The sequence below is a fragment of the Rhinoraja longicauda genome, chromosome 19, assembly GCF_053455715.1.
Source record: "Rhinoraja longicauda isolate Sanriku21f chromosome 19, sRhiLon1.1, whole genome shotgun sequence".
In the NCBI taxonomy this organism is placed as follows: Eukaryota; Metazoa; Chordata; class Chondrichthyes; order Rajiformes; family Arhynchobatidae; genus Rhinoraja; species Rhinoraja longicauda.
In genome coordinates this window covers 7,091,834-7,117,271 of record NC_135971.1, presented here as the reverse complement: position 1 = coordinate 7,117,271, position 25,438 = coordinate 7,091,834, and the positions used below count along the sequence as shown (strand labels likewise).

The 25,438-nt window shown below is 51.7% G+C and overlaps 1 protein-coding gene across 1 annotated transcript; it reads left to right on the top strand.

Moving 5' to 3' along the window:
• Positions 1 to 641: 641 nt before the first annotated feature.
• On the top strand, positions 642 to 16,039 carry LOC144603064 (uncharacterized). Its single transcript, XM_078416206.1, has 5 exons — positions 642 to 725; positions 1,943 to 2,036; positions 12,520 to 12,878; positions 14,593 to 14,695; positions 15,121 to 16,039. Exons 1-3 carry the CDS (start codon positions 717 to 719, stop codon positions 12,810 to 12,812), a joined length of 396 nt encoding a protein of 131 aa, XP_078272332.1. The 5' UTR covers positions 642 to 716; the 3' UTR covers positions 12,813 to 12,878; positions 14,593 to 14,695; positions 15,121 to 16,039.
• The last annotated feature ends 9,399 nt before the right edge of the window (positions 16,040 to 25,438 follow it).

The following is a 25,438-nucleotide window of genomic DNA, read 5'->3' as shown; positions in this document are numbered from 1 at the left end:
GATGCAGGAAGATTGTTCCCGATGTTGGGGAGTCCAGAACAAGGGGTCACAGTTTAAGGATAAGGGGGAAGTCTTTTAGGACCGAGATGAGAAAGTTTTTTTTCACACAGAGAGTGGTGAGTCTGTGGAATGCTCTGCCACAGAAGGTAGTTGAGGCCAGTTCATGGGCTATATTTAAGAGGGAGTTAGATGTGGCCCTTGTGGCTAAAGGGATCAGGGGGTATGGAGAGAAGGCAGGTACGGGATACTGAGTTGGATGATCAGCCATGATCATATTGAATGGCGGTGCGTACAGGCTCGAAGGGCCGAATGGCCTACTCCTGCACCTATTGTCTATGTTTCTATGTTTCCCCGATGATAATTCCCCGTGAACGACGATCAGACGTCGCCCGCTCTGGGTAAAGGACAAACAAACCTCCACCACGTTCTTCATTCCTCGGCCCCCCTGGCCCCGCCCTCCGCCCCGCCCTCCTCCCCTGGCCCCTCCCTCCGCCCCTGGCCCCGCCCTCCGGCCCTGGCCCCGCCCTCCGCCCCTGGCCCCTCCCTCCGCCCCTGGCCCCGCCCTCCGGCCCTGGCCCCTCCCTCCGCCCCTGGCCCCGCCCTTAGCCCCTCCCTCCGCCCCCTGGCCCCTCCCCCGCGGCCAAGCCCCCGACCCGCTGCGTGATGGCGGCTCGGCGAAGTGCGCCTGCGCGCCTCTGGGCGGCCGCTGCTGCGTCATGCGGAATGTACGCATGCGCGCACCGGGGCCACGGAGGTTCGGGGCCTGGAGAGCCGGGGGGGGGGGGGGGGGGGGGCTTGGAGAACCGGGGGGGGGGGGCCTGGAGAACCGGTGGGGGGGGGGCTTGGAGAACCGGGGGGGGGGGGGGGCTGGAGAGCCGTGGGGGAGGGGGCTGGAGAGCCGTGGGGGAGGGGGCTGGAGAGCCGTGGGGGGGGGCTGGAGAGCCGTGGGGGAGGGGGCTGGAGAGCCGGGGGGGAGGGGGCTGGAGAGCCGTGGGGGAGGGGCGGAATAGCCGGGGGGGAGGGGGCTGGAGAGCCGTGGGGGGGGGCTGGAGTGCCATGGGGGGGGGGGCTGGAGAGCCGTGGGGGAGGGGCGGAATAGCCGGGGGGGAGGGGGCTGGAGAGCCGTGGGGGGGGGCTGGAGTGCCATGGGGGGGGGGGGCTGGAGAGCCGTGGGGGGGGGCGGGATAGCCGGGGGGGGGGGCTGGAGAGCCGGGGGGGAGGGGGCTGGAGAGCCGTGGGGGGGGGGGGCGGGATAGCCGGGGGGGAGGGGGCTGGAGAGCCGTGGGGGGGGGCTGGAGTGCCGTGGGGGGGGGGGGCTGGAGAGCCGTGTGGGGGGGGGGGGGGGATAGCCGGGGGGGAGGGGGGCTGGAGTGCCGTGGGGGGGGGGGGCGGGATAGCCGGGGGGGAGGGGGCTGGAGAGCCGTGGGGGGGGGGGGATAGCCGGGGGGGAGGGGCTGGAGAGCCGTGGGGGGGGGGCGGGATAGCCGGGGGGGAGGGGGGCTGGAGAGCCGTGGGGGGGGGGCTGGAGTGCCGTGGGGGGGGGGCTGGAGAGCCGTGGGGGGGGGGGGATAGCCGGGGGGGGCGGGGCTGGAGTGCCGTGGGGGGGGGGATAGCCAGGGGGGGGCGGGGCTGGAGTGCCGTGGGGGGGGGGGGATAGCCGGGGGGGGAGGGGGCTGGAGAGCCGTGGGGGGGGGGGCGGGATAGCCGGGGGTGAGGGGGCTGGAGAGCCGGGGGGAGGGGGCTGGAGAGCCGGGGGGGGGGAGGGGGCTGGAGAGCCGGGGGGGAGGGGGCTGGAGAGCCGGGGGGGGGGGGGGGGGCGGGATAGCCGTGGGGGGGAGGGGGCTGGAGCGGGAGCCGGAGCTGCGTCAGTCCCTCAGTCAGTCAGTCTCCCTCTTTTCTCTCCCTTTTCTCTGTCCCGCTTCACCAGGGCGTTTCTCCACAGCCTGGAGTGGGTCGCCAACCGGGACCGGGACCGGGACACCGCAGGATGCGGCGCTCTCTCTGCACGGCCGTACATCTGCTGTACCTGCTGACAGGTAGAGACATGGGGGGGGGGGGGGGGAGAGAGATAGAGGATGGGGGGAGAGATGGGGAGAGAGAGATGGGGGGGGGGGAGGGAGATGGGGGGAGAGATAGATTGGGGGGGAGATGTGGAGAGAGATGGGGAGAGAGATGTGGAGAGAGAGATGGGGAGAGAGAGATGGGGAGAGAGAGATGGAGGGGGAGAGAGAGATGGAGGGGGAGAGAGAGAGATGGAGGGAGAGAGAGATGGGGAGAGAGAGATGGGGGAGAGAGATGTGGAGAGAGAGATGGGGAGAGAGATGTGGAGAGAGAGATGGGGAGAGGGAGATGGAGGGGAGAGAGAGATGGAGGGGGAGAGAGAGATGGAGGGGAGAGAGAGATGGGGAGAGAGGAGAGAGATGTGGAGAGAGATGGGAGACGGGGAGAGATGGGGGGGGGAGAGAGATGGGGGGGAGAGAGATGGGGCGAGAGATAGATTGGGGGGAGATGTGGAGAGAGAGATGGGGAGAGAGAGATGGAGGGGGAAGAGAGATGGATGGGGAGAGAGAGATGGAGGGAGGGAGAGTAGGGGAGAGAGGGAGTGATGTGGAGAGAGATGGGGAGAGAGATGGGGAGACGGGGGAGAGATGGGGAGATGGCGGAGAGATGGGGGAGAGGGAAAGAGATGGGGAGGGAGGGAAAGATGGGGAGAGAGGGAAAGAGATGGGGGAGAAAGAGAGAGATGGGGAGAAAGAGAGATGGGGAGAGACAGATGGGGAGGGGGAGATGGGGAGAGAGGGAGATGGGGAGAGAGGTAGATGGAGGGAGGGAGAGGGGGGGAGTGAGAGGGGGAGAGATGGAGGGAGAGGGGAAGGAGGGAGGGAGAGAAATATGGGGAGAGGGGTTGAGAGAGAGAGAGAACGAGAGCTGCTGTCCACGGAGTTGGGAGTGGACAATTGTCAGTCAAACACTGTACTGGGGTAACTCAGCGGGTCGGGCCCTCATCTACATGAACTAGAACAATTGTTCATCCCAGTTTGGCAAAAGAACAAACCAGGTCCAGCAGAGGAGCATAAAGGGCTTAATTAGGAAGGGGGAAAATAGATTATGAGAGAAAACTGGCAGGGAACATAAAAACTGACTGCAAAAGCTTTTATAGATATGTGAAGAGAAAAAGACTAGTTAAGACAAATGTAGGTCCCTTGCAGTCGGAAACAGGTGAATTGATCATAGGGAACAAGGAGATGGCAGACCAATTGAACAACTACTTTGGTTCTGTCTTCACTAGGGAAGACATAAACAATCTGCCGGAAGTAGCAGGGGACCGGGGGTCTAACGAGATGGAGGAACTGAGGGTAATCCAGGTTAGTCGGGAAGTGGTGTTAGGTAAATTAAATGGATTAAAGGCCGATAAATCCCCAGGGCCAGATAGGCTGCATCCAGAGTGCTTAAGGAAGTAGCCTCAGAAATAGTGGATGCATTAGTGATAATTTTTTTAAACTTTTTAGATTCTGGAGTAGTTCCTGAGGATTGGAGGGTAGCTAATGTAACCCCCACTTTTAAAAAGGAGGCGAGAGAGAAAATGGGGAATTATAGACCAGTTAGCCTAACATCGGTAGTGGGGAAAATGCTAGAGTCAGTTATTAAAGATGTGATAGCATCACATTTGGAAAGTGGTGAAATCATCGGACAAAGTCAGCATGGATTTATGAAAGGCAAATCATGCCTGACGAATCTTATAGAATTTTTCGAGGATGTAACTAGTAGAATGGATAAGGGAGAACCAGTCGATGTGTTATATCTGGACTTTCAGAAGGCCTTCGACAAGGTCCCACATAGGAGATTGGTGTCCTACAAACTTAAAGCACACTGTATTGGGGGTTCAGTGTTGAGGTGGATAGAGAATTGGTTGGCAGACAGGAAGCAGAGTAGGAATAAAACGGGTCCTTTTCGGAATGGCAGGCAGTGACTAGTGGGGTACCGCAAGGCTCAGTGCTGGGACCCCAGTTATTTACAATATATATTAATGATTTGGACGAGGGAATTGAATGCAATATCTCTAAGTTTGCAGATGACTCGAAGCTGGGTGGCAGTGTTAGATGCGAGGAGGATGCTAGGAGGCTGCAGAGTGTCTTGAAAGATTAGGAGAGTGGGCAAATGCATGGCAGATGCAATATAATGTGGATAAATGTGAGGTTATCCACTTTGGCGGCAAGAACAGGAAAGCAGAGTATTACCTGAATGGTGGCCAATTAGGAAAAGGGGAGATGCAACGTGACCTGGGTGCCATGGTGCACCAGTCATTGAAAGCAAGCGTGGCAGGTGCAGCAGGCAGTGAAGAAAGCGAATGGTATGTTAGCATTCATAGCAAGAGGATTTGAGTATAGGAGCAGGGAGGTTCTGCTGCAGTTGTACAGCGCCTTGGTGAGACCGCACCTGGAGTATTGTGTACAGTTTTGGTCTCCTAATCTGAGGAAAGACATTCTAGCCTTAGAGGGAGTACAGAGAAGGTTCACCAAATTGATCCCTGGGATGGCAGGACTTTCATATGAAGAAGGACTGGATAGACTAGGCTTATACTCGCTGGAATTTAGAAGACTGAGGGGGGATCTATTGAAACATATAAAATTCTTAAGGGGTTGGAGAGGCTAGATGCGGGAAGATTGTTCCCGATGTTGGGGGCAGTCCAGAACCAGGGGGTCACAGCTTAAGGATACGGGGAAGTCTTTTAGGACCGAGATGAGAAAACATTTCTTCACACAGAGAGTGGTGAGTCTATGGAATTCTCTGCCACAGAAGGTAGTTGAGGCCAGTTCTTTGGCTATATTTAAGAGGGAGTTAGATGTGGCCCTTGTGGCTAAAGGGATCAGGGGGTATGGAGAGAAGGCAGGTACAGGTTACTGAGCTGGATGATCAGCCATGATCATATTGAATGGCGGTGCAGGCTCGAAGGGCCGAATGGCCTACTCCTGCGCCTATTTTCTATGTTTTTATGTTTCTATCTGTGGAGAGAAGGAATGGGTGACTTTTCGGGTCGAGACCCTTCTCTGAAGAACCCGAAACGTCACCCATTCCTTCTCTCCAGAGATGCTGCCTGACCCGCTGAGTTACTCCAGCACTCTGTGAATCGTCACCCATTCCTTCTCTCCACAGATGCTGCCTGACCCGCTGAGTTAGCCCAGCATTTTGTGTCTACATTCATCAATGAAAATGTCATTTAGCTTAGTGATACGGCGCAGAAACAGGCCCTTCGGCCCACCGGGTACGCAGCGACCAGCGATCAGGCCGCACTAACGCTGCCCTTCACACACACAAGGGACAATCTCTAATTTTACAGAAGCCAATTAACCTACAAGCCTATCGGTCTTGAGAGGTTTGGAGGGAAGAGTGTCAGTAGTAAAGAAAGCAAACTCAGTTATTTCAAGAGTGCTTGTGTACAAAAACAGGGGGTGTTATGCTGAGGCTCTACAAGGCACTGGTCAGGCCCCATTTGGAATATTGTCAGCAATTTTCGCTGTACTCGCTGGAGTTTAGAAGAATGAGGGGGGGACCTCATTGAAACTTCACCGAATAGTGAAAGACCCGGATAGGGTGGATGTGGAGAGGATGTTTCCACTAGTGGGAGAGTCTAGGACCAGAGGGCACAGCCTCAGAATTAAAGGACTTTCCGTCAGGAAGGAGATGAGGAGGAATTTATTTAGCCAGAGGGTGGTGAATCTGTGGGATTCTTTGCCACAGACGGCTGTGGAGGCCACAAGTCAGTGGACTTGGTCTCCAAATTTGAGGAAGGATATTCTTGCTATTGAGGGCGTGCAGCGTAGGTTTACTCAGTTAATTCCCGGAAATGGCGGGACTGTCTTGAAAAGACTGGATCGACTGGTTTGTATACACTGGAATTTAGAAGGATGAGAGGAGATCTTATCGAAACGTATAAGATTATTAAGGGGTTGGACAGGTTAGAGGCAGGAAACATTATCCCAATGTTGGGGGAGTCCAGAACAAGGGGCCACAGTTTAAGAATAAGGGGTCGGCCATTTAGAACTGAGATGAGGAGAAACATTTTCAGTCAGAGAGTTGTGAATCTGTGGAATTCTCTGCCTCAGAAGGCAGTGGAGGCCAATTCTCTGAATGCATTCAAGAGAGAGCTGGATAGAGCTCTTAAGGATAGCGGAGTCAGGGGGTATGGGGAGAAGGCAGGAACGGGGGTACTGATTGAGAATGATCAGCCATGATCACATTGAATGGCTGGTGCTGGCTCGAAGGGCCGAATGGCCTCCTCCTGCACCTATTGTCTTTTGGATATTTTTAAGGCATAGATAGATAAATTATTGGTCAGTGCGGGTGTCAGGGGTTATGGGAGAAGGCAGGAGAATGGGGTTAGGAGGGAGAGATAAATCAGCCGTGATTGAATGGTGGAGTAGACCTGATGGGCCGAATGGTCCAATTCTACACCTATCACTTATGACCTAAACCGGAGATCCCGGAGACAACCCACGCAGGTCACGGGGAGAACGTACAGATTCCACACAGACAGCACCCGTGGTCAGGATCGAACCCTGGTCTCTGGCGCTGTGAGGCAGCAGCTCTACCGCTATGCCACCATTGTACATCATGATGTATCTATCTGTACGTCGTTGGTGAGACCACAGTTCTAGCGCCCAGCTACAGGGAGGTGGCATGGTGCTGGAGAGGGTGCAGAAGGGATAGACCAGCTTGGCACGGGCACAGTGGGGGTTAGGTTACAGGGAGCCACTGCACAGGGTAGGTCCCTACTCGGGGGATGAGGGGGATTCTTGTTGAGGTGTATAAAACCACTGAGGGGGCGTTGGTAATGTGGATGGTCACAGGCCTTTTCCCCAGGGTGTGGTGGTCTTAAACAAGAGTGTACATGCAATAAACTGGAGTAACTCAGCGGGTCAGGCAGCATCTGTGGAGAACATGGATAGGTGACGTTTCACAGAGTGCTGGAGTATCTCAGCGGGTCGGGCAGCATCTGTGGAGAACATGGATAGGCGACGTTTCACAGAGTGTTGAGGTAACTCAGCCGGTCAGGCATCATCTGTGGGGAACATGATAGGTGACGTTTCACAGAGTGCTGGAGTAACTCAGCGGGTCAGGCAGCGTATGTGGAGAACATGAATAGGTGATGTTTCACAGAGTGCTGGAGTAACTCAGCGGGTCAGGCAGCATCTGTGGAGAAAAGGAATAGATGATGTTTTGAGTCGAGAACCTTCTTCAGACTGACTCTCATATCCATACCCCTCCCTGCAGCTTCACATTTCACTACTCTCCTCATCTGACCCCCCTTTCTGACTCTTTTCACCTTTAGCCTCACCTTTTTCATGAATGAATGAAATAGGTTGATGAATGAATGAATAAGTTTATTGGCCAAGTATGTGCACATTCAAGGAATGTTGCCTTGGTGCTCCGTTCACAAAATGACAACACAAACACACAGTTACCCGGAGAGGGGGGGGGGGGTCAGGTTCAATGGGAATGTGAGGGGCAATGTTTTCTGTGGGTGATGAAACAGGCAGGGTACAATGACATAGAAACATAGAAAATAGGTGCAGGAGTAGGCACTCAGCCCTTCGAACCTGCACCACCATTCAATATGATCATGGCTGATCATCCAGATCAGTAACCTGTACCCTGCCTTCTCTCCATACCCCCCTGATCCCTTTAGCCATAAGGGCCCACATCTAACTCCCTCTTAAATATAGCCAATGAACTGGCCTCAACTACCTTCTGTGGCAGAGAATTCCACAGACTCACCACTCTCTGTGTGAAGAAATGTTTTCTCATCTCGGTCCTAAAAGACTTCCCCCTTATCCTTAAGCTGTGACCCCTGGTTCTGGACTTTCCCAACATCGGGAACAATCTTCCCGAATCTAGGCTCTCCAACCCCTTAAGAATGTTTCTATAAGATCCCCCCTCAGTCTTCTAAATTCCAGCGAGTATAAGCCTAGTTTATCCAGTCTTTCTTCATATGAAAAGTCCTGCCATCCCAGGGACCAATCTGGTGAACCTTCTCTGTACTACCTCTAAGGCTAGAATGTCTTTCTTCAGATTAGGAGACCAAAACTGTACACAATACTCCAGGTGCGGTCTCACCACGGCCCTGTACAACTGCAGCAGAACCTCCCTGCTCCTATACTCAAATCCCCTCGTAATGATGCCAACATACCATTCGCTTTCTTCACTGCCTGCTGCACCTGCACGCTTGCTTTCAATGACTGGTGCACCATGACACCCAGGTCACGCTGCATCCCCCCTTTTCCTAATTGGCCACCATTCAGGTAATACTCTGCTTTCCTGTTCTTGCCGCCAAAGTGGATAACCTCACATTATCCACATTATATTGCATCTGCCATGCATTTGCCACTCGCCTAATTTATCCAAGTCACTCTGCAGCCTCCTAGCATCCTCCTCGCAGCTAACACTGCCACCCAGCTTCGTGTCATCCGCAAACTTAGAGATATTGCATTCAATTTCCCTCGTCCAAATCATTAATATATATTGTAAATAGCTGGGGTCCCAGCACTGAGCCTTGCCGGGTACCCCACTAGTCACTGCCTGCCATTCCGAAAAGGACCCGTTTATTCCTACTCTTTGCTTCCCTGTCCGCCAACCAGTTCTCTATCCACCTCAACACCGAACCCCCAATACCGTGTGCTTTAAGTTTGTACACCAATCTCCTATGTGGGACCTTGTCGAAGGCCTTCTGAAAGTCCAGATATAACACATCGACTGGTTCTCCCTTATCCACTCTACTGGTTACATCCTCGAAACATTCTATGACCTTGTTGTGTTGCAGGTCTCCACACTGCGGCTGTGTGCGGTACAAGAACGTCGGCCTTCTCTCCAGAGATGCTGCCTGACCCGCTGTTAGCCCAGCATTTTGTGTCTACATTCATCAGTGAAAATGTCATTTAGCTTAGTGATACGGCGCAGAAACAGGCCCTTCGGCCCACCGGGTACGCAGCGACCAGCGATAAAGTCGCCCTAACGCTGCCCTACACACACACAAGGGACAATCTCTAATTTTACAGAAGCCAATTAACCTACAAGCCTGTCGGTCTTGAGAGGTTTGGAGGGAATAATGTCGGTAGTAAAGAAAGCAAACTCAATGCTAGCATTTATTTCAAGAGGGCTTGTGTACAAAAACAGGGGGTGTTATGCTGAGGCTCTACAAGGCACTGGTCAGGGCCCCATTTGGAATATTGTCAGCAATTTTCGCTGTACTCGCTGGAGTTAGAAGAATGAGGGGGGACCTCGTTGAAACTTCACCGAATAGTGAAAGACCCGGATAGGGTGGATGTGGAGAGGATGTTTCCACTAGTGGGAGAGTCTAGGACCAGAGGGCACAGCCTCAGAATTAAAGGACTTTCCGTCAGGAAGGAGATGAGGAGGAATTTATTTAGCCAGACGGTGGTGAATCTGTGGGATTCTTTGCCACAGACGGCTGTGGAGGCCACAAGTCAGTGGACTTGGTCTTCAAATTTGAGGAAGGATATTCTTGCTATTGAGGGCGTGCAGCGTAGGTTTACTCAGTTAATTCCCGAATGGCGGGACTGTCTTGAAAGACTGGATCGACTGTTTGTATACACTGGAATTAGAAGGATGAGAGGAGATCTTATCGAAACGTATAAGATTATTAAGGGGTTGCAGGTTAGAGGCAGGAAACATTTATCCCATGTTGGGGGAGTCAGAACAAGGGGCCACAGTTTAAGATTAAGGGGTCGGCCATTTAGAACTGAGATGAGGAGAAACATTTTCAGTCAGAGAGTTGTGAATCTGTGAAATTCTCTGCCTCAGAAGGCAGTGGAGGCCAATTCTCTGAATGCATTCAACAGAGAGCTAGATAGAGGTCTTAAGGATAGCGGAGTCAGGGGGTATGGGGAGAAGGCAGGAACGGGGTACTGATTGAGAATGATCAGCCATGATCACATTGAATGGCGGTGCTGGCTCGAAGGGCCGAATGGCCTCCTCCTGCACCTATTGTCTATTGGATATTTTTAAGGCAGAGGATAGATAAACTGTTGGTCAGTGCGGGTGTCAGGGTTATGGGGAGAAGGCAGGAGAATGGGGTTAGGAGGGAGAGATAAATCAGCCGTGATTAAATGGTGGAGTAGACCTGATGGGCCGAATGGCCCAATTCTACACCTATCACTTATGACCTAAACCGGAGATCCCGGGAGACAACCCCACGCAGGTCACGGGGAGAACGTACAGATTCCACACAGACAGCACCCGTGGTCAGGATCGAACCCTGGTCTCTGGCGCTGTGAGGCAGCAGCTCTACCGCTGTGCCACCATTGTACATCATGATGTATCTATCTGTACGTCGTTGGTGAGACCACAGTTCTAGCGCCCAGCTACAGGGAGGTGGCATGGTGCTGGAGAGGGTGCAGAAGGGATAGACCAGCTTGGCACGGGCACAGTGGGGTTAGGTTACAGGGAGAGACTGCACAGGGTCGGTCCCTACTCGGGGATGAGGGGGATTCTTGTTGAGGTGTATAAAACCATGAGGGGCGTTGGTAATGTGGATGGTCACAGCCCTTTTCCCCAGGGTGTGGTGATCTTAACAAGAGTGTAGATGCAATAAACTGGAGTAACTCAGCGGGTCAGGCAGCATCTGTGGAGAACATGGATAGGTGACGTTTCACAGAGTGCTGGAGTATCTCAGCGGGTCGGGCAGCATCTGTGGAGAACATGGATAGGCGACGTTTCACAGAGTGTTGAGGTAACTCAGCCGGTCAGGCATCATCTGTGGGGAACATGGATAGGTGACGTTTCACAGAGTGCTGGAGTAACTCAGCGGGTCAGGCAGCGTATGTGGAGAACATGAATAGGTGATGTTTCACAGAGTGCTGGAGTAACTCAGCGGGTCAGGCAGCATCTGTGGAGAAAAGGAATAGATGATGTTTTGAGTCGAGAACCTTCTTCAGACTGACTCTCATATCCATACCCCTCCCTGCAGCTTCACATTTCACTACTCTCCTCATCTGACCCCCTTTCTGACTCTTTTCACCTTTAGCCTCACCTTTTCATGAATGAATGAATAGGTTGATGATGAATGAATAAGTTTATTGGCCAAGTATGTGCACATTCAAGGAATGTGCCTTGGTGCTCCGTTCACAAATGACAACACAAACACACAGTTACCCGGAGAGGGGGGGGGGGGGTCAGGTTCAATGGGAATGTGAGGGGCAATGTTTCTGTGGGTGATGAAACAGGCAGGTACAATGACATAGAAACATAGAAAATAGGTGCAGGAGTAGGCCACTCAGCCCTTCGAACCTGCACCACCATTCAATATGATCATGGCTGATCATCCAGATCAGTAACCTGTACCTGCCTTCTCTCCATACCCCCTGATCCCTTTAGCCATAAGGGCCACATCTAACTCCCTCTTAAATATAGCCAATGAACTGGCCTCAACTACCTTCTGTGGCAGAGAATTCCACAGACTCACCACTCTCTGTGTGAAGAAATGTTTTCTCATCTCGGTCCTAAAAGACTTCCCCCTTATCCTTAAGCTGTGACCCCTGGTTCTGGACTTTCCCAACATCGGGAACAATCTTCCCGAATCTAGGCTCTCCAACCCCTTAAGAATGTTTCTATAAGATCCCCCCTCAGTCTTCTAAATTCCAGCGAGTATAAGCCTAGTTTATCCAGTCTTTCTTCATATGAAAGTCCTGCCATCCCAGGGACCAATCTGGTGAACCTTCTCTGTACTCCCTCTAAGGCTAGAATGTCTTTCTTCAGATTAGGAGACCAAAACTGTACACAATACTCCAGGTGCGGCTCACCAAGGCCCTGTACAACTGCAGCAGAACCTCCCTGCTCCTATACTCAAATCCCCTCGCAATGAATGCCAACATACCATTCGCTTTCTTCACTGCCTGCTGCACCTGCACGCTTGCTTTCAATGACTGGTGCACCATAACACCCAGGTCACGCTGCATCCCCCCTTTTCCTAATTGGCCACCATTCAGGTAATACTCTGCTTTCCTGTTCTTGCCGCCAAAGTGGATAACCTCACATTTATCCACATTATATTGCATCTGCCATGCATTTGCCCACTCGCCTAATTTATCCAAGTCACTCTGCAGCCTCCTAGCATCCTCCTCGCAGCTAACACTGCCACCCAGCTTCGTGTCATCCGCAAACTTAGAGATATTGCATTCAATTCCCTCGTCCAAATCATTAATATATATTGTAAATAGCTGGGGTCCCAGCACTGAGCCTTGCGGTACCCCACTAGTCACTGCCTGCCATTCCGAAAAGGACCCGTTTATTCCTACTCTTTGCTTCCTGTCCGCCAACCAGTTCTCTATCCACCTCAACACCGAACCCCCAATACCGTGTGCTTTAAGTTTGTTACACCAATCTCCTATGTGGGACCTTGTCGAAGGCCTTCTGAAAGTCCAGATATAACACATCGACTGGTTCTCCCTTATCCACTCTACTGGTTACATCCTCGAAACATTCTATGACCTTGTTGTGTTGCAGGTCTCCACACTGCGGCTGTGTGCGGTACAAGAACGTCGGCCACCGTGGGCTCGGTCACCACTGTCACCATGGGTGGGATGGTGAGGTTCCCCGTCCAGCCCCACAGCCACGAGAAGATCAGGGTGTCGATGTGGCGTCTCCATCCTGACCTGCCGATCCTGGATTGGAAGTCTTACAGCCCGAGAGTCCGTCCTGGATCCACCCGTCCTACGGGGACAGAGTCCGCTTCCGACTGGACGGTGAAATCGAGCTGTGGGCCGTGGGTCTCGGTGACCAGGGGACCTACGAGATAGAGACAAACTACTTTGACAGGGAGCCGAGGAACCGCGACGTGGAGCACTTTGAGCTGCGCGTGGTCGGTGAGTAGTGGCGTGCAGAGTAGCACAGCACCCAGACTGGCTCTTCGGCCCACACGGCCCATGCTGACCCAGTGGGGAATTCTGGCCTTGTCCCACCCACTTGCGCACGGCACTCTCCGTGAATGAATGCTTCCTTGTCACATCTGACAAGGCGCAGTGATACATTTTTTTTTCTTGTTCGCACGCAAGGTATGCAAAGAATCGCCACATAAAGGGCGCCGGAAAAGTTACAAATGATTCAATTTTACACAAACCATTATTGACACATACCATCTGAGCTCCCCCGTGGCCAACAGACCCCAGAAAACAGCGCAGGAATAATGTTTGTACCGAACATGAAGCCAATGCAAACTGATCTCCCCTGCCTGAACACGATCCCTCTCCCTCCATTCCAGCATTTCTCAGCGGAACCCTGGAAATAATTTTCATGTCTCAGGGAACCCCCGCATAAATTTATTATATATCTTTATTAATCTCTTTCTTAATTAATTAATGTATATACAAAAACTCTTTGAAGGTATTGATTCACAAAATGCTGGAGTAACTCAGCAGGTCAGGCAGCATCTCGGGAGAGAAGGAATGGGTGACGTTTCGGGTCGAGACCCTTCCTTCTCTCCCGAGATGCTGCCTGACCTGCTGAGGGGTCGGCCATTTAAAACTGAGAGGAGGAAAAACTTTTTCAGTCAGAAAGTTGTGAATCTGTGGAATTCTCTGCCTCAGAAGGCAGTGGAGGCCAATTCTCTGAATGCATTCAAGAGAGAGCTAGATAGAGCTCTTAAGGATAGCGGAGTCAGGGGGTATGGGGAGAAGGCAGGAACGGGTACTGATTGAGAATGGCAAAAACAAGGAGGCAGATTATTTTCTCAATGGTGTTAGGTCAGGTAAGGGGGAGGTGCAGCGAGACCTGGGTGTCCTTGTACACCAGTCACTGAAAGTTGGCGTGCAGGTACAGCAGGCAGTGAAGAAAGCTAATGGCATGTTGGCCTTCATAACAAGAGGATTTCAGTATGGGAGTAAAGAGATCCTTCTGCAGTTGTAAAAGGCCTTGGTAAGACCATATCTGAAGTATTGTGTACAGTTTTGGTCTCCTAATTTGAGGAAGGACATCCTTGTAATTGAGGCATTGCAGCGTAGGTTCACGAGATTGATCCCTCGGATGGCGGGACTGACATATGAGGAAAGATTGGAAAGACTAGTGCACTCAATGGGCCAATAGACAATAGGTGCAGGAGGAGGCCATTCGGCCCTTCGAGCCTGTACGCACCGCCATTGAATGTGATCATGGCTGATCATTCTCAATCAGTACCCCGTTCCTGCCTTCTCCCCATACCCCCTGACTCCGCTATCCTTAAGAGCTCTATCTAGCTCTCTCTTGAATGCATTCAGAGAATTGGCCTCCACTGCCGTCTGAGGCAGAGAATTCCACAGATTCTCAACTCTCTGACTTAAAAGGTTTTTCCTCATCTCCGTTCTAAATGGCCGACCCCTTATTCTTAAACTGTGTGGCCCCTGGTTCCGAACTTCCCCCAACATTGGGAACATGTTTCCTGCCTCTAACGTGTCCAACCCCCTTAATAATCTTATACGTCTCGATAAGATCCCCTCTCATCCTTCTAAATTCCAGTGTATACAAGCCTAGCTGAAGGGCCTGTTTCCGCGCTGTGTCTCTAAACGAAGCTCCATTTTCACGGCTGTGTGGGTCTATCTCCTCCAGGGTCCAGGTGTCATTGGGCGATCATTCCCGCCGTGATCCTTCTCGTTCTAGCCGTACTGGGAGTCTGGGCATCGTATCTCTGCAGCAACCCCCACACCTTGCCGTGAGTATCCCCGTCTCCCCTCTCTGTCCGCGCCTCTCCCCCCCTCACCGCCCCTCCCCCTCGTCACCCCACCCTGCCCCCATCTCCGTCCCGTCCCCTCTCTCCATCCCGTCCCGTTCCCCCCCCTCTCCGTCCCCCGTCCTTTCCTTCCCCCCTCTCTCCGTCTCCTCCCCCCCCCTCTCTCTCGGTCGCCACCTCTCTTCACCCTGTCTCCCTGCCCCTCCCCCCCCGCCCCCTCCCCTCTCCCCCGGCTAATATTGTGGGGTGACGCTGCCCCAGCAGTGAACGGGATGGATGGGCCGCGATGCCCAGTCACTAACACAGGACTCATTCTCTCTCTCCCCCCCCCCCTCCCCCCCCCCCCTCCCCCTCTCTCCCTCCCCTCCCTCCCTCTCTCTCTCTCCCCCCCCCCCTCTCTCTCGCAGGGATGAGGAGCGGGCGTTGTGGGACCGGGAGAGTTGCAGAGTGGGGACCGCTGTACGCGGGGGGTGACAGAGCACCCCGTGTCCGGGTGACGGGGAACGGGTTTGCTGCTGTCCCGTCTCTGTGGCAGATGTGACCAGATGTGTCCATGGTCCCAGATCCCACAGTTTACGACAAGGTCCTTGTGGAACATGGAAAAGTTCGCACTTTGTCCGTGCTGTCGGGGTCTGGGGAGAGGGCAGGAACGGGGTATTGACTGTGGATGATCAGCCATGATCAAGTCAAGTCAAGTCAAGTCAAATTTATCTGTCACATACACGATGTGCAGTGAAATGAAAGTGGCAATGCCTGTGGATTGTGCAAAAAAGAATTACAGTTACAGTATATAAATAAAGTTAATAAGTTACTATAGTCTCTGGAGTTATAAAAGTTGACAGTCCTGATGGCCTGTGGGAAGAAACTCCGTCTCATCCTCTCTGTTTTGACAGCGGAGGCGTTTGCCTGACCGTAGCAGCTGGAACAGTCCGTTGCTGGGGTGGTAGGGGTCCCCCCTAATGTTGCTGGCTCTGGATCTGCACCTCCTGATGTATAGGTCCTGCAGGGGGACGAGTGTAGTTCCCATGGTGCGTTCAGCCGAACGCACTACTCTCTGCAGGGCCATCCTGTCCTGGGCAGAGCTGTTCCCAAACCAGACTGTAGTGTTGCCGGACAGGATGCTTCAGCGAATGGCAGTGCTGGCTCTAAGGGCCAAATGGCCTCCTCCTGCACCTATTGACTATTGTCTGCTGTTTCTCTTTGGAAACCTGTAATTTATACAAAGTTTGGTTACTGATGCAGTGGATGCCAGTTCTGCAAGTTTTTGTGCAGCTTGTGATGATTTTGTAAAATGCTCTTTGTACATAATAAAACAGATTTATTTAACACTGTTGCCTGTCATGTAATCCTGGGCCTGGAGAGGGGGGGGAGGGGAAGGGGAGAGGGGGAGAAGGGGAAGGGAGGGGTGAAGGGAAAGGGGGAGGGGGAGAAGGAGGGAGTCGGGGAGAAGGGGAAAGGAGGGGGAAGGGGAGAAGGAGGGAGTCGGGGAGGGGGGAGAAGAGGGGAGGGGAAGAGGGGAGGGGAAGGGGGAGGAGAAGGAGTGAGGGGGTGGTGGGATAAAAGGGAAACGTGGGATGTGGGGATGGGAGATGAGTTCACGGGGAGGGGAGAGAGGGGCAGGGTGAAGGGGGTGGGTCAATGAGAGTCGGTGGGTGTGATGTGTGACCCCGGGCAGGAGCGGTGCATCAGGCAGGGTCCCGACCCCCAGGCCCTGACCGTCTCACTGCCCCACAGACGCTGCCCGACCTGCGGCCGAGTCCCTGCGGACCGGGGAGTGGGGAGGGGGGGGAGGGGGAGGTCAGGGCATGGGGACTGTGTTGGAGAGGACATTTTACAGAATTAACATTGTAACCCACGCCCCCAGGGTGTGTAAACTAAACCAACTCCACACCACAGAGGGTTGAACTGATTTAAATTATTTCACATCATCAAATACATGCTGAGATATTTGTTTGGAGTGTACACGCATTGATTGGCCCTTCCACCTCTGGATATATGTGGAGAGTGGTCTTTACACTTTGGAGATACAGCGTGGAAACTGGCCCTCTGAGCCCACACCGACCAGCGCACTAACACCATCCCAAACACGCGCCATCATTTACAACTTTACCAAAGGCAATTAGCAAACACACCTGTCCGTCTTTGAAGTGTGGAAAGAAACTGAACGTTGGCGCGCAGGTACAGCAGGCAGTGAAGAAAGCTAACGGCCTTCATAACGAGAGGATTTGAGTATAAGAGCAAAGAGGTACTTCTGCAGTTGTACAGGGCCCTGGTGAGACCACACCTGGAGTATTGTGTGCAGTTTTGGTCTCCTAATTTGAGGAAGGACGTCCTTGCTATTGAGGCAGTGCAGCGTAGGTTCACCAGGTTAATCCCCGGGATGGCGGGACTGTCATATGAGGAAAGATTGGAAAGACTGGGCTTGTATTCGCTGTAGTTTGGAAGAATGAGAGTTGATCTTATAGAGACTTATAAAATTATAAAAAGGACTGGACAAGCTAGATGCAGGAAAAATGTTCCCAATGTTGGGGGAGTCCAGAACCAGAGGCCACACAGTCCAAGAAGAAAAGGGAGGCCGTTTAAAACTGAGGTGAGAATAAACTATTTCACCCAGAGTTGTGAATTTGTGGAATTCTCTGCCACAGAGGGCAGTGGAAACCAATTCACTGGATGGATTTAAAAGAGAGTTAGATAGAGCTCTAGGGGCTAGTGGAATCAAGGGATATGGGGAGAAGGCAGGCACGGGTTACTGATTGTGGATGATCAGCCATGATCACAATGAATGGCGGTGCTGGCTCGATGGGCTAAATGGCCTCCTCCTGCACCTATTTTCTATGTTTCTACGTGTCCATGTTAATCAGGAGAAAACCCGCAGGGAGAGCGTACAAATTCTGCACAAACGACACCAGCAGTGTCGATTGAACCTGGGTCTCTGGCGCTGTGAGTCAGCAACTCTACCCGGTCTCTGGTGGAGAGCAAGGTGTGATCTGTTTACATATTCTGTTGTTGTTGTTGTTGTTGTATTTTCTGTTGTGCTGCAGCAAGTAAGAATTTCATTGTTCTATCTGGGACACACGACAATAAAACGCTCTTGACTCCAGACTCTTGAGAGGAGAAGTGGGACAGGGAGGCTCAGGAAGGTGAATTCTGGCTGTTAATAGAACAGTGACCAAGGTCAGATGTGGACAAGTACTGAAGTGTTGATGGGTGTTCTGTGGACACCTGCTCTGTGTCATCACCTGTCCATGTACCTGCCCTGTGTCATCACCTGTCCATGTACCTGCCCTGTGTCATCACCTGTCCTTGCACCTGGTCTGTGTCAGTACCTGTCCATGTACCTGCCCTCTGTCATCACCTGTCCATGTACCTGCCCTGTGTCATCACCTGTCCATGTACCTGGTCTGTGACAGTACCTGTGTCAGTACCTGTCCATGTACCTGCCCTCTGTCATCACCTGTCCATGTACCTGCCCTGTGTCATCACCTGTCCTTGCACCTGGTCTGTGACAGTACGTGTGTCAGTACCTGTCCATGTACCTGCCCTGTGTCATCACCTGTCCATGTACCTGGTCTGTGACAGTACCTGTCCATGTACCTGACCTCTGTCATCACCTGTCCATTTACCTGCACTCTGTCGGTACCTGTGATGGACTGGGCAGAGTGCATGTACCTGCCCTGTGTTAGTACCTGTCCATGTACAATAGACAATAGACAATAGGTGCAGGAGTAGGCCATTCAGCCCTTCGAGCCAGCACCGCCATTCAATGCAATCATGGCTGATCACTCTCAATCAGTACCCCGTTCCTGCCTTCTCCCCATACCCCCTCACTCCGCTATCCTTAAGAACTCTATCCAGCTCTCTCTTGAAAGCATCCAACGAACTGGCCTCCACTGCCTTCTGAGGCAGAGAATTCCACACTTTCACCACTCTGACTGAAAAAGTTCTTCCTCATCTCCATTCTGAATGGCCTACCCCTTATTCTTAAACTGTGGCCCCTTGTTCTGGACTCCCCCAACATTGGGAACATGTTTCCTGCCTCTAATGTGTCCAATCCCCTAATTATCTTATATGTTTCAATAAGATCCCCCCTCATCCTTCTAAATTCCAGTGTATACAAGCCTAATAGCTCCAGCCTTTCAACATACGACAGTCCCGCCATTCCGGGAATTAACCTAGTGAACCTACGCTGCACGCCCTCAATAGCAAGAATATCCTTCCTCAAATTTGGAGACCAAAACTGCACACAGTACTCCTGGTGCGGTCTTACCAGTGCCCGGTACAACTGGAGAAGGACCTCTTTGCTCCTATACTCAACTCCTCTTGTTATGAAGGCCAACATTCCATTGGCTTTCTTCACTGCCTGCTGTACCTGCATGCTTCCTTTCAGTGACTGATGCACTAGGACACCCAGATCTCGTTGAACATCCCCTCTTCCTAACTTGACACCATTCAGATAATAATCTGCCTTTCTATTCTTACTTCCAAAGTGAATAACCTCACACTTATCTACATTAAACTGCATCTGCCATGTATCCGCCCACTCACACAACCTGTCCAAGTCACCCTGCAGCCTTATTGCATCTTCCTCACAATTCACACTACCCCCCAGCTTAGTATCATCTGCAAAGTTGCTAATGGTACTTTTAATCAATTCATCTAAGTCATTAATGTATATCGTAAATAGCTGGGGTCCCAGCACCAAACCTTGCGGTACCCCACTGGTCACTGCCTGCCATTCCGAAAGGGACCCATTTATCCCCACTCTTTGCTTTCTGTCTGTCAACCAATTTTCTATCCATGTCAGTACCCTACCCCCAATACCATGTGCTCTAATTTTGCCCACTAATCTCCTATGTGGGACCTTGTCAAAGGCTTTCTGAAAGTCGAGGTACACCACATCCACTGACTCTCCCCTGTCAATTTTCCTAGTTACATCCTCAAAAAATTCCAGTAGGTTTGTCAAGCATGATTTCCCCTTCGTAAATCCATGCTGCCCTGTGTTGGTACCTGTGACAGTACCTGTCCATGTACCTGCCCTGTGTTGGTACCTGTGACAGTACCTGTCCATGTACCTGCCCTGTGTTGGTACCTGTGATGGACTGGGCCATGTACCTGCCGTGTGTCAGTACCTGTGATGGACCGGGCAGTGTCCATGTACCTGCCCTGTGTCAGTACCTGTCCATGTACCTGCCCTGTGTCAGTACCTGTCCATGTACCTGTCCTGTGTCAGTACCTGTGATGGACCGGGCAGTGTCTGTGTACCTGCCCTGTGTCAGTACCAGTGATGGACCGGGCAGTGTGCATGTACCTGCCCTGTGTCAACTCTATCAGACATCCACAGGTGTACAGTAGAGTGCACACTGACTGGCTGCATCACGACCAGCTTCAGCAACTCAACACCCAGGAACGAAGGAGACTACAGAGAGTGGTGGACACTGCCCGGTCCATCACGGGTACTCACCTCCCCACCATCGCCCGGTCCATCACGGTACTCACCTCCCCACCATCGAAGGGATCTACAGGAGGAGCTGCCTCGAGAAGGCAGCCAGCATCATCAGAGACCGACACCACCCTGGCCACACTCTCATTGACCCACACCACCCTGGCCACACTCTCACTGACCCACACCACCCTGGCCACACTCTCACTGACCCACACCACCCTGGCCACACTCTCACTGACCCACACCACCCTGGCCACACTCTCACTGACCCACACCACCCTGGCCACACTCTCATCTCGCTGCTACCATCGGGATGAAGGTACAGGAGCCTGAATACGTCAAACCTCCAGATTCAGGGGCAGTTTCTTCCCGGCTGTTATCAGGCAACTGAACCATCCTATCACCAACCAGAGAGCGGTCCTGACCTCCCATCTACCTCACTGGAGACCCTCGGACTATCTTTAATCTTGCACTAAATGTTATTCCCTTTATCCTGTATCTGTACACTGTACATAGCTTGTTGGTAATCATGTATAGTCTTTCCACTGGCTGGATAGCACACAACAAAAATGCTTTTCACTGTACATGAAACCAACCCAGTGTAGATTTATTTGCAGGAAACATCAACTGTTTAAAGTTCACTGGACCAAGTGGACCTGTTGGGCCCAAACCTCTCCTGCATTGGTGCAGCACCCTCTCCTCCCCCCCCCCAAGGAGATAGATTTAAACTTTAAAATGTGAATAACTTTAAAAATGTAACACCAATTTCAATGAAACTTCTTCCATTAGCACCAAAGGGACGATCTGGGACTAAAATTATCACGCTATCATGTACCGTTTTGGCTGTAATTCAGGAACAAACAAACAAACAAACAAACAAGAGTTTTAGTATGTAGATAAGTGATAGGAGAAGAAGTGATAGGCCATTCGGCCCATCAGGTCTACTCCGCCATTCAATGATGGCTGATCAATCTCTCCCTCCTAACCCCATTCTCCTGTCTTCTCCCCATAACTAATCAAGAATCTATCTATCTCTGCCTTAACAACATCCACTGACTTGTGGCCTCCACAGCCGTCTGTGGCAAAGAATCCCACAGATTCACCGCCCTAAAGAAATACCTTCTCATCTCCTTCCTAATGGAACCATCCTTTAATTCTGAGGCTGTGACCTCTGGTCCTCGACTCTCCCACTAAAGGAAGCTCGGGATTGGAATTAAATGCAGCACAGAATTCCCTTCCAGCTCAATGAGGTACACCACAGGCAGATGGTGGAGACTGTTTTTGGAAAAGGATACAGTCTTTAATGGAGGCATTAGGCCGGGACCCGCAGCCTGGAGTTGATCTGCAGCCGCCTGGGCCTAGAGTTCTCTCTACGGCGGGGCCTAGCTTTGGATCCACAGCCTGGGCCTGGAGTTGATCCGCAGCAGCCTGGGCCTAGAGTTCTCTCTACGGCGGGCCTAGCTTTGGATCCACAGCCAGGGCCTGGAGTTGATCCGCAGCAGCCTGGGCCTAGAGTTCTCTCTACGGCAGGGCCTAGCCTTGGATCCACAGCCTGGGTCTGGAGTTGCACAGCTGGCCTTTCCCCTCTGCCTTTAGTCTCCCAGCCTTGGCCCCCAGGGGGGAGGGAAGGTGGCGGAGGGAGGGGGAAGGTGGCGGGGGGGAGGAGGGAAGGGGGAAGGTGGTGGGGGGGAGAGTGATGGAAATGGGTTTTAGGAACTAGGGGTAATATAAGGTCCGTGAGGCTAAGGTTGGGAAGGAAGGGGGGGGGGGATTGAGGCACGAGACCAGAAACTTACTGTTTATAAATACGCATAGGCATAATAGGCTTGATCTTGAATTGGGTGGAAGAAAACAGGCCGAAGAGTATCCAAAAGATCAAGCCTAGTAATAACAGGTGATAGGTTCTTTTAAAAAAAAAAAATTTTTTTTTTAAATTAAATTTAAATTAAATTAAAAAAAAATAGGTGCAGGAGTAGGCCATTCGGCCCTTCGAGCCTGCACCGCCATTCAATATGATCATAGATGATCATCCAACTCAGTATCCCGTACCTGCCTTCTCTCCATACCCCCTGATCCCTTTAGCCACAAGGGCCACATCTAATTCCCTCTTAAATATAGCCAATGAACTGGCCTCAACTACCTTCTGTGACAGAGAATTCCACAGATTCACCACTCTATGTGAAAAAAAAACTTTCTCATCTCGGTCCTAAAAGACTTCCCCCTTATCCTTAAAACTGTGACCCCTTGTTCTGGACTTCCCCAACATCGGGAACAATCTTCCAGCATCTAGCCTGTCCAACCCCTTAAGAATTTTGTAAGTTTCTATAAGATCCCCCCTCAATCTTCTAAATTCCAGCGAGTATAAGCCGGGTCTATCCAGTCTTCCTTCATTTGAAAGTCCTGCCATTCCAGGAATCAATCTGGTGAACCTTCTCTGTACTCCCTCTATGGCAAGAATGTCTTTCCTCAGATTAGGAGACCAAAACTGTACGCAATACTCCAGGTGTGGTCTCACCAATGCCCTGTACAACTGCAGCAGAACCTCCCTGCTCCTATACTCAAATCCCCTCGCTATGAATGCCAACATACCATTCGCTTTCTTCACTGCCTGGTGCACCTGCATGCCTACTTTCAATGACTGGTGTACCACGACACCCAGGTCTCGTTGCATCTCCCCTTCTCCTAGGCCATCATTCATATAATAGTCTGCTTTCCTGTTCTTGCCACCAAAGTGGGTAACCTCACATTTATCCACATTATACTGCACCTGCCATGCATTTGCCCTCTCCTAACCTATCCAAGTCACGTTGCAGCCTCCTAGCATCCTCCTCACAGCTAACACTGCCCCCCAGCTTCGTGTCATCCGCAAACTTGGAGATGTTCAACAGCTGAGATGTAGCAGAGTCCCCATCAGATTACGCTACAAAACCGATGCAATAGGTGTGGCCAGGAGTTTGCGTAAGAATCAAACATGATGCTTAAATTAAGAATAATGTTATTGAGCTTCAAATATTCCCCAGATAGAGGAAAAACATAGACATGTAACACAGTGTGTGGCAGCAAACAAAGACAGTTGTGTCAATGCATGGCAGGTGCAGTATAATGTGGATAAATGTGAGGTTATCCACTTTGGTGGCAAGAACAGGAAAGCAGACTATTATCTGAATGATGGCCGATTAGGAGAAGGGGAGATGCAACGAGACCTGGGTGTCGTGGTACACCAGTCATTGAAAGTAGGCATGCAGGTGCACCAGGCAGTGAAGAAAGCGAATGGTATGTTGGCATTCATAGCGAGGGGATTTGAGTATAGGAGCAGGGAGGTTCTGCTGCAGTTGTACAGGGCATTGGTGAGACCACACCTGGAGTATTGCGTACAGTTTTGGTCTCCTAATCTGAGGAAAGACATTCTTGCCATAGAGGGAGTACGGAGAAGATTCACCAAATTGATTCCTGGAATGGCAGGACTTTCAAATGTCCCTGCGCTTAACCTGCAAAATTTCAGTTTTATTTACTATCAAAGAGTGCAAATAGTGAACTCCTCAAACACAAAGTGCACCCCATGTTACAGAGAATGATTGCAAGTCGATAGTTCTTTGCGCGTGCGCTTTCTCCGTCGATGTGCCAGACAATAAGCTCTTTATCCAACTTTGTGGGGAGTCTCGACCCGAAACGTCACCCATTCCCTCTCTCCTAGATGCTGCCTGACATGCTGAGTTACTCCAGCATTTTGTGATACCTTCGATTTGTACCAGCATCTGCAGTTATTTTCCTACGCCACTCTGACTTGGTACTTACTGTCTTTTTAAGCAATAGTGGGAGAAAGTGATAGACAATAGGTGCAGGAGGAGGCCATTCGGCCCTTCGAGCCCGCACAGCCATTCAATATGATCATGGCTGATCATTCTCAATCAGTACCCCATTCCTGCCTTCTCCCAATAACCCCTGACTCCGCTATCCTTAAGAGCTCTATCTAGCTCTCTGTTGAATGCATTCAGAGAATTGGCCTCCACTGCCTTCTGAGGCAGAATATTCCACAGATTCACAACTCTCTGACTGAAAAAGTTTTTCCTCATCTCAGTTCTAAATGGCCTACCCCTTATTCTTAAACTGTGGCCCCTAGTTCTGGACTCCCCCAACATTGGGAACATGTTTCCTGCCTCTAACGTGTCCAACCCCTTAATAATCTTATACGTTTCGATAAGATCTCCTCTCATCCTTCTAAATTCCAGTGTATGCAAGCCTAGTCGCTCCAATCTTTCAACATATGATAGTCTCGCCATTCCGGGAATTAACCTAGTAAACCTACGCTGCACGCCCTCAATAGCAAGAATATCCTTCCTCAATTTGGAAACCAAAACTGCACACAGTACTCCAGGTGCGGTCTCACTAGGGCCCTGTACAACTGCAGAAGGACCTCTTTGCACCTATACTCATCTGATGATGTTTCTTGCAGCTCCCCAGTGATTTAACGGGTTGAGTTATTGGCATCGTAGACACAGGTTTACTGCAACAAGGTGCAGATAATTTCAGTCTGGGGCAAACACCCAGCAGCACCTCCCACCCTGCCTAAGCCCACAAAACAAACCCAGCATCGCTGCTTTCTTTAACCAGGTGCTATCGGTTAGTGAAGAAAATCATCCACGCATTCATTTCCTCCCGCCTAGACTACTGCAACTCCCTGTACACTGGGATCAGCCAATCATCCCTGTCCCGCCTGCAATTGGTCCAAAACGCCGCAGCGAGACTCCTGACGGGTATCCGTAAAAGGGACTACATCACCCCGATTCTGGCCTCTCTCCACTGGCTCCCAGTACGGTACAGAATCAACTTCAAGCTCCTCCTATTCACATACAAAGCCCTAAACGGGCTTGCCCACCCCCCCACATATCAAAAATCTTCTAACCCACCTCTCTATCTCCAGGTCCCTCAGGTCGGCCGACTTGGGGCTACTGACTATCCCACGGTCTAGGCTTAAGCTCAGGGGTGACCGCGCTTTTGCGGTTGCAGCTCCTAGACTGTGGAACAGCATCCCTCTCCCCATCAGAACTGCCCCCTCCATCGACTCCTTTAAGTCCAGGCTCAAAACCTATTTCTACACCCTAGCGTTTGAGGCCCTCTGAGGGGGCGCTGTGAACTGTTTACGTATGTGCTGTTATGTTTGTGTGCCATTGTATGTTCGTTTCATAGTACCTGAACTGATGTACAGCACTTTGGTCAACGTGGGTTGCTTTTAAATGTGGAATACAAATAAAATTGACTTGACTTGACTGTTATGCTTGTGT

Bases quoted from the DNA above. Each gene is read 5' to 3' on its own strand.
- LOC144603064 (XM_078416206.1), top strand. The intron at 2,037-12,519 runs GTAGAGACATGG...GTTGTGTTGCAG, and splicing joins TCTGCTGTACCTGCTGACAG to GTCTCCACACTGCGGCTGTG.